The sequence below is a fragment of the Etheostoma spectabile genome, chromosome 2 (assembly GCF_008692095.1).
Source record: "Etheostoma spectabile isolate EspeVRDwgs_2016 chromosome 2, UIUC_Espe_1.0, whole genome shotgun sequence".
In the NCBI taxonomy this organism is placed as follows: domain Eukaryota; kingdom Metazoa; phylum Chordata; class Actinopteri; order Perciformes; family Percidae; genus Etheostoma; species Etheostoma spectabile.
In genome coordinates, this window is record NC_045734.1 from 31,323,452 (window position 1) to 31,332,477 (window position 9,026).

Consider the following 9,026-nt stretch of genomic DNA (forward strand, 5'->3'; position numbering starts at 1 on the left):
ATTTTCTGTATTTTCTGTATTTTCTGTATTTTCTATATTTTCTGTATTTTCTATATTATCTATATTTTCTATATTTTCTGTATTTTTTCGGGACAATGCAGCAGATCTACCAGCCACTTGCATATGTCACCAGCGTTTGGCTGGACCCTGGTCTGAGGTGGACTAGTGGCCGGTGGACTCACTGAGCTGCTCCTTGACCTCGAACACCCCCTCGGCCTCCCGGGCCAGGCTGACGCCCACAGAGTTCCTGGCTGCCACTCTGAACTTGTACTTGGTTCCTTCCTTGAGACCGACCACCACGATGGTCATGTCTTTGACCACAGAGTACGGCGTCCACTTGTCCCCGGGCGCGCCCTCCTCCTGGTAGTCCACCACGTAGCCGTTGATCTTGGCTCCCCCGTCTCTGAGCGGCTTCAGCCAGCCCAGGGTGGCGCTGTTCTTGCTGATCTCCAACACGTCCATCTTCTTTGGAGGGTCCGGCTCGCCTGAAAGCAACGCACGGCATGTTAGGAAGAACAAAACCAGGATCCATGGGGGTCTACGTGATATCAACTGGCGCAATAAACCTTAGTGGTCCCTAATACTGTATCTGAAGTCTTTTTTATAGAGACCTTGGTGGTCCCCTAATACTGTATCTGAAGTCTTTTTTATAGAGACCTTGGTGGTCTGTGTTGACACTCACTGATGGGGTCGACAGCCAGGTAGGACTTGGGCGAGTCTTGAGGGACCCCGATGCCGTACTTGTTGCAGGCCGTGACCCTGAAGTAGTACTCAATGCCAGGCGTCATGGTGGTCACATGGAAGCTGGTCTTCCTCAGGTCCTCGATGCACTTGTTCCAGGTCTTGCGGTCCACCTCGCGTTTCTCCACGATGTAGTTAAGGATGGGGCGGCCCCCGTCGTTGTCGGGGGGGAGCCAGGACAGCTGGGCGTTGGTCTTGGTGATGTTGCAGGCCTGCAGGTCTCCCACGGGACCCGGAGTGTCTGCAGGGTGCAAGGGGACATTACACTTAAGCATGATTTCACATTTCTATCTATCTATCATAGAGTTGATGGATTATTATTGTTTTTCTTACCGAGGACTTTGACGCGGACATATACGGCTTTCTCTCCAGCTGAGTTGGACAGAGTCAGCGAGTATCTCCCAGAATCCTCTCTGGTGCTCTCGGGGATGACCAGGAAGGACATGGTGTCCACCTGGTCCACGTGACCTCGGCGGATCACGTTGTCCACGCCCAGGCGCTTCCAGGTCACCTTGGGGGCGGGCCTTCCTCTGATCACAGCGAAGAGCCTGATTGGACAGCCGGCCCGGACAGACAGGCCTTTCCTGAGACTGGCGTCCAGGTCGATCTCTGGAGCCTCTGTTGCCAAGGAAACACATTGATGATGACGTCATTAGATTATCACATTTTAACATTATTTATAATTGCAAATTGTAGCGGTTACTAGGTCTGGTTTTATGGTCCAATGCAACGTAATTTCGCTCTGCGCTGCACTTCCCAAAGTGTTTTTGGAACGACAATAAAAATAATCTTGAATCTTGATCAGTCTGTCCCTCCAGGACCTAAACCTGTATTCTTACCCAGGATCTCCTTGGGGGAGACGGCCTCCTTCAGGTAGGCGTGGCGTCCCCAGCCCACCTGGTTTTGGGCGGACACCTTGAACTCGTACTCCAGCTTCTCGTCCAGCTGGCCGATGGTGAACTCGGTGTGGACCAGCGGGCCGTGGGTGTCGATCCTCTTCCAGCCCTCGGAGGGCTTCTCGGGGTCCGCCTCGCTTTTCAGCCTCATGTCCAGGCTGTAGTTGATGATGGGGGCACCGCCGTCGTACACAGGCTTAGACCAGGACAGGGTGATGGAGGTCTTGGTGCTGTCGCCTACCTTGAGGCATGCCGGGGGGCCGGGGGGTTCTGTAGGTTCAGACAAATACAAATATTACCACCATTCATATCTTATATGGTGATGGTGATTTCGGGGCTGTTTCATGTTAAACTACAAGGACTTCTTCTTCTCTTACTCTTTAACTAAAAAGTCTATCTCTGTAGGGATCCATCCCATAATGTTCTCACACACTTAACCAGACTTAAAAATTAACCTTAAAGCTTCCAGTGGTTTACATGTTTTTTGCACAAATCTAAGAAGTCTAAGAAAATTTTTTAAGACGTTAACTGAACTGTGACAGCTATTGCAAACTCACCGATGGGGTCTTTGGCTGCAACGGGTCTGCAGGGTTTGCTGGGTTCTCCCAGGCCGACCTCGTTCTCAGCCTTCACCCTGAACTGGTACTCATGGTTGGGAATCAGGTTGGTGACTTTCATGCGTCTCTCTGAGATGGGGCTCTTGGTGCACGGCACCCAGCGCACTGCTCTCTTCTCTTTCCTCTCCAGGATGTAGCCGGTGATGGACTTTCCTCCGTCGTTCTCAGGAGGAGCCCAGACAACGGTCATCTCATCTTTACTCACCTGCATCACAAAGGTATTCACAGTGTGAGAAACAGAGAATACTGGTTATCAAGGCACATAAGAGGCTGAAAAGTCTTTTTATGTGAGCCTATTTTCAGGGGAAAATCTATACACATCTACTGTGATTTGGTCTATATAACACAAGATGTCCTTTACTTACCTTGGTGACATCAGGGGCTTCAGGGGGTCCAGGTTTGTTGAACTGGGTCCTGACAGTGACCGGCTTGCTCTCCATGGCGGGGCCGGTTCCCATCTTGTTCTCCGCCCTCACTCTGAAGATGTACTCGTTGTTCTCCACCAGACGCGTGACGTTGCAGTACGGCGTGACCACGGAGGCCGAGTACGTGGACCAGACCATCCTCCTGGTCTCGCATTTCTCGAGGATGTAGCTGTCCACCTCGCAACCTCCGTCGTCCTCTGGAGGATCCCACACTACTCTGCACTTGTCGGCTCCAAGGCCGGTGATGCGGAGGTTCCTGACTGCGCCGGGGACGTCCAGGACGTTAACGTTGGCGTACGCCGTGAAGGTGCCGGCCGAGTTGGTGGCAGTGATGACATACTTCCCAGTGTCGCTGCGTTTGGACTTGGTCAGAAGGAACTTGGAGTAGTCGGGGCCGGTCTCATAGCTGATTCTCGGGTTGTCTCCGACAGCCTTGTCTTTCAGCCATTTGACCTCGGGCTGGGGCTTTCCTCTCAAGCCGGCCTCCAACCTCACCGACTCCCCGGCCTTCACCGTCATGGTGCCGGCCAGCTTCAGGTCAATAACGGGCTTCTGGATCTCCTCCCTCACCAAAATATCGGCGAGTTTTACCCAAGCACTTTCACCTCCTTCATTAACGGTCTGCACCCTGGAAAACAAATGGCATCAAGTCAGATTCAGAGAACTGACATAAAACTGTCTTAGACGTGGTCTCCACATGGTGCCAAGAAAAACCCGGACAATGAACACTCAAGAGCTTAAAAAACCAATTACAGGATAAAAAGTTTAATTATAGAGAGGTGGTTTAAAGTAAGATGTCAATAACCTACCTGAAGGTGTATGTGTGGTTCTCCGTGCACTTGTCCGCCAGGAAGAAGGTGTCCGTGAGGACGCCGGTGTTGAGCTTCTCCCACTCTTCAGCGTCTTTAGCTTTGCACTCCAGGTTGTAGGAGATGTTGGGGCTGCCGCCGTCGTAGTCCGGCTTCCTCCATCTCAGGTAGACGTAGTTCTTACCGATGTCGGTGGCTCTGAAGTTTTCAGGCTCACCGGGCTTCTCAATGGGATCGATGGCCAGCAGAGGGGTTTTGGTTTCCACACAGGGTCCTGGGCCCATCTTGTTCTCGGCACAGACGCGGAACAGGTACTCGTGGCCCTCCATCATCTTGGACTTGATCTTGCGATTGGTGCAGTTGGAGGAGATCATGGACCACATGCTAATGCTGGGCTCACGGCACTCCACAATGTAGTTGGTGATCTCGGATCCACCGTTGTCCTTGGGGGCCTCCCAGTTGATCATACACGAGTCTTTGGTGGCATAGGTTGTGTGCAGGTTCTGACAGTGGCTCGGTCTGTCCAGCACGTTGACCGTGATGGTGCAAGATGCCTCGCCGCCCACGTTAGATGCCTTCACAGTGTATTTGCCATGGTCGGCTCTCGTGGCTTCCTTGATCCTCAGGTGAACCATAGGGAGGTTCTGAACGATGGTGACGCGTTTGCTGTTCTCCAGAACGGTCTCCTCCTTGGACCAGAGCACTTCTGCGTCCGGACGGGCCTTGATGTAGCCGATGATGTTGATGTTGTGTCCGACGCGCACAGTGAGGTGCTCGCGGCAGGTGGTGTCCATCTCGATCTCTGGAGGGATCAGGATATCCTGAGCGGTGACAGACTCTGGGATTTCTCTGGACTCTCCGTCTCCGATCATGTTCGAGGCGTAGACTCTGAATCTGTACGTCCCGCCCTCCTCCAGACCCTTCACCCTGTAGGCACACTGCTTGACAAACTCATCGATATTCACCTTTTTCCATTCTTCAGTATCGGCTTTCTTCATTTCTACAGTATAGCCCAGGATGGGGCTACCTCCGTCTTTGTTGGGTTTGGTCCACACCAAATCAGCTGTGGTCTTGCTGTAATCTTTAATTCTGGGGTTGACAGGGGGGCTTGGGACGGTGATGGGCCTGCAGGGCTTGCATAGGTCAGAGCTGGGAGAGGGGCCGCTGTAGCCGGCGCTATTCTCCGCAAACACTCTGAACTCATACTCATTGCCCTCAAACAGACCTTGGACTTTGTACCTCAGGTCCGGGCAGGGTGTCTTGTTGACCCGGATCCATTTTCCTCCCTTGTGTCTGCGCTCAATGAGGTAGCCTGAGATCTGGCTGCCGCCGTCGGCCAGTGGCATGGTCCAGCCAATTGTAACAAAGTCCTCTGCGATTTCAGAGGGCTGTGGCTTACCGGGCGGACTGGGTGGCATGAAGGTGTGCTCGGCGACCGTCGGCTGGCTCTCCAGAGGAGCGCCAATGCCCATTTTGTTCTCGGCCCGAATGCGAACCACATACTCCACTCCTTTCTGCAGGCGGGTGATGTTGAGCTTGGTGGCCAGGCTGCCAGAGCTCACACCGCCCCAGGTCTCCTTGTTGGACTCTCGCTTCTCCACGATGTAGTTGGTGACGGCGCTGCCGCCATCATCCTTGGGAGGACGCCATTCAATCATCATGGAGTCCGGAGTGACCTCCAGGATGTTGACAGGTCCGATGGGAGCGGCGGGGACATCCAGGACAGTGACGTTCAAGGCCCCGGTCTTGGTTCCGGCGGGGTTGGACACGGTGAGCAGGTAGGTGCCGGTGTGGTTCCTGGTGCAGTCGTTAATGCTGAGCACGGTGGAGAAGTTGTCTGTGTCGATCTTGACGTTCCCCTCGCTGGTGATCTCCTCTCCCTCGATGCACCACTTGGCGGTGGGCACGGGGATCCCTCTCATGATGGCCGGCAGCCTGATGGTGGTGCCGGCCTTCACAATGATGCCGTCTATTAGCTTAGCATCCACCTCCAGAATGGGGGGCACTGTGGACCCGCACACAGACAAGGTTAAACCAAGCTACACTGCAACAAATTTAACATAACATTTACAGTAGCAAGACCAGCAAGTTCCTGTGAATTCATTTTACAGTAAAGGTACTGTAGCCTTTATTGTCATTATACACAAGTGCAGTACCTGTGCAACGAGATTTAAGCAAAACCTTTACAGTGTCAACACAAAATATACAAATATGAAATATAAAATGTAAGTAGTGCAGAAGAAAAGGGGGGGGAATGTGGTGCACAGTCCTAGGAGCAACTGTAAACATGCAGTATATACATATAAAGTAGTATTTTATGTATTCATTGTAAAATACAAAACAATTAAACACAACATAAGATAAAAAAATAAAAAATACAGTAGTTTACTGTACTATTTACGGTACTATAGTGGCTATATAGTTTTACAGTAATACTCAGACTAGAGTGACTTCTACTGTAAGACTCAGACTACTGTGACTTCAACAGTAATGTAGCGTGCTGTGGGCGGGTCCGGGATCTCACCCAGTTTTTCCTGGCACAGGATTGGCACGGTGGTGTCGGGTCTGCTGAGGCCAATGGCGTTCTCCGCCCTGACCCTGAAGCGGTAGGTCTTTCCCTCCTCCAGGCCGGTCACGTGGGTCTCGGGGATGCTGACGGTCTTCCACTCGTCCCAGTCCCTCTCGCCCTCCTCCTGGTACTCCACCAGGAAGCCGGTGATCTCACTCCCCCCATTGCGGTCGGGCCAGTTCCAGACCAACCACACCTCAGTCTTGTCCACGTCGTCGTGGTGCAGGTCTTTGGGGGGACCGGGTGGGACTGCAAGATAACATTGTTTATTATTATTATTATTATTATTATTATTATTAAAGATATCTGATCCACAGCCTCTTCCTGCTGTGGGAATGTCTTTAACCCTCTTATTGGTCGGAGAGAATCGCCTCTAATCAATGCAGACTGCTGATTGGTCAGAGAGAATCCTCACTAATCATGTGTAATCATCAAACCACAAATAACTAACGTTAGGGAAATCTCTTTATGTTGTGCAATGCGTTTTCTGGATTATTGTTATTTTTTAAATATATATCGGCCAATATATCGGCATGTGGGCTTTTTAAATCACCAGATATTGGTGTGTAGATGTTGTATTTGGTGAGGTGATGCTGGTACTCACAGAGCGGGTTCATGGCCTTGATGGCCTTGGGCGTGCTGACGTACTCGCTGCGCCCGTACTGGTTCTCGGCGGCGACCCGGAACATGTAGGACGTGCCCTCGATCAGGTGCTTCAGCATCATGCTGCGCTTCTTGGAGGTGGAGCAGAGCGGCACCCACTGGGTGGAGGCCGTGTCCTTCTTCTCCACCACGAAGTTGGTGATGCGCACGCCGCCGCTGTCCTCCGGGTCCTTCCAGGACATGTAGGCCGAGTCGCTCCGGATGTCTGTCACCCGAAGGTGCTGGATGGGCCCCGGCTTGTCTGGAGGAGACACAAAGAAATAGAAATTAACAAACTGTAACAAACTGGATGTTATAATATATCCTTTATAATCATATTATCTTCATGTATTCAGGCTGAAAACGATGTGATTCTGACCAAAGACCAGCACGGTGCAGGTGACGGTCTTGGACCCGGCTGGGTTTTCCACGGTCAGGGTGTAGTCTCCGCAGTCCTCGCGGGTGCAGAACCTCATCTCCAGCTTGGTGCCCTCCTGGGTGGTGTCGATGTCGGCGCGGGTCGGCACCTCAGCCTCGTTCTTCTGCCAGGTCACCGTGGGGAACGGGACGCCTCGGATGCCCGCCATCAGGACGATGTGGGTGCCGGCCATGGCCTTCACCTCGCGGGTCATCCCGGCATCCAGGATCAGCTCCGGGGGCTCTGGGGGGGGAAGGGGGGGGAGGGCGGGCATGATGAATGAGATCCCAAATTGGGAAATGTATGTGCTTCAGCGGCAAATATAAGACACACAGCATCAAAGGCTGGACTTCCGTTCCACAGTGGTTGAGATAAAACTGAACCAAGGTAACAACAACTAACCGAGTCGGTCCTGCACTTTGATTGGCTCCTTGACGTTGGCCGGGTCGGACTCTCCGGCCGCGTTGACCGCCATGACCCTGAACCGGTACAGGGCGCCGTCCTCCAGACCAATCACCTTAAACCTGGTCTCCTGGCAGGAGTCGGGGGTCTGGTTCACCTTGGTCCACTCCTCCTCTCCAGACTTCTGGTACTCCAGCAGGTATCCGAAGATCTTCCCCCTGCCGCTGTCGGCGGGCGGCTGCCAGGTCAGGGTCACCGACTCCTTGGTGAAGTCGACGGGCTTGAAGTTCACCGGTGGACTGGGTTTCACTGTGGGGGGGGGTCGGGGGGGGTCAGGTTGTGAGTTGCACCATACATCGATCTGGATCCAGTATTATGTAAATAACATGGTGATACAACACCCTAGTTGTGAAAGGGGGGGAGACTTACCGATGGGATCTTTGGCAAAGACGGGTTTGGAGGGGGGGCTCGGGTCCCCTGCCCCCACCACGTTCTCAGCGCTGACCCGGAACTCGTACTCGCAGCCTTGCAGCAGCTCCGTCACGCAGTACTCCACCTTCGGATAGATCCTCTCCGTGTTGCAGCGGACCCACCTGGACACCACGAGGACACACACAAACCAGGTGACACAGGGTCCCCCCAGCAGGTTTCTAGCCTTGTGGCCCCCCCAAGCCTAAGCTGTTTGCAGCTGGTCCCGCTACACGTTCTGCGATGCCCTGCTACGTCCTGCTACATCCTGCTACGTCCTGCTATGTCCTGTTACGTCCTACTACGTCCTGCTACGTCCTGCTACGTCCTGCTCCGCCCTGCTGTGCCTTGTAATGCTGCACAGTGCCCTGCTATGCCATGAACTACTACAAAGAACTGCTACAAACTACTATTGTTTGTGGCTGTTATTGCCACTCTTCATTCTAACCCCAACGGTCGTCAGACACCGCCTACCAAGAGCCTGGGTCTGGGTCTGGGCCTGGGTCTGGGTCTGGGTCTGGGTCTGTCCCAGGTTTCTGCCTAAAAGGAAGTTTTTCCTCACCACTGTGGCCCTGTTGCTTGCTCTGAAGGAAACTACTAGAACTGTTGGGTCCTTGTAAATTCTGGAGTGTGGTCTAGACCTGCTCTATCTGTAAAGGGTCTCGAGATAACTCTTGTTTTGAATTGATACTATAAATAAAATTGATTGAAATTGAATTGAATTATGGAAGCTGAGATCTGATGGACAGAGGGATGTGTATGATATAATATATGAATAAAAGCTGTTATGGTGGCGTACCGGTTGGCCATGGTCTCCTTCCTCTCCACAATGTAGCCCGAGATGGGTTTCCCCCCGTCGCCCGCCGGCGGCTCCCAGCTCACCAGCGCCGAGTCGTGGAAGACCTCCTTCACGGTGGGCTGTCTGGGGGCGTCGGGGACCTCTGAGCAGGGAGAGAACCACGAAACCCCCCCCCCGATCAGACCCAGCGCTCATCAACAACAGTTAATAACAGGTTTTATTATTAGTTCTATCTATCTA

The 9,026-nt window shown here is 52.9% G+C and overlaps 1 protein-coding gene across 1 annotated transcript in view; it reads right to left on the bottom strand.

Moving 5' to 3' along the window:
• The window catches only part of LOC116702454 (titin), a 155,013-nt gene that overhangs the window by 121,150 nt on the left and 24,837 nt on the right, over nucleotides 1–9,026 (bottom strand). Inside the window, exons 38-50 of the mRNA XM_032536656.1 lie at nucleotides 8,787–8,928; nucleotides 7,949–8,112; nucleotides 7,520–7,828; nucleotides 7,079–7,360; nucleotides 6,662–6,961; nucleotides 6,013–6,306; nucleotides 3,489–5,493; nucleotides 2,620–3,307; nucleotides 2,195–2,459; nucleotides 1,581–1,907; nucleotides 1,075–1,359; nucleotides 683–982; nucleotides 183–485 (exon numbers count right to left, since the gene is read on the bottom strand). Of these exons, the coding sequence (XP_032392547.1) occupies nucleotides 183–485; nucleotides 683–982; nucleotides 1,075–1,359; nucleotides 1,581–1,907; nucleotides 2,195–2,459; nucleotides 2,620–3,307; nucleotides 3,489–5,493; nucleotides 6,013–6,306; nucleotides 6,662–6,961; nucleotides 7,079–7,360; nucleotides 7,520–7,828; nucleotides 7,949–8,112; nucleotides 8,787–8,928 (5,664 nt within the window). The remainder of the gene's footprint in view (nucleotides 1–182; nucleotides 486–682; nucleotides 983–1,074; nucleotides 1,360–1,580; nucleotides 1,908–2,194; nucleotides 2,460–2,619; nucleotides 3,308–3,488; nucleotides 5,494–6,012; nucleotides 6,307–6,661; nucleotides 6,962–7,078; nucleotides 7,361–7,519; nucleotides 7,829–7,948; nucleotides 8,113–8,786; nucleotides 8,929–9,026) is intronic.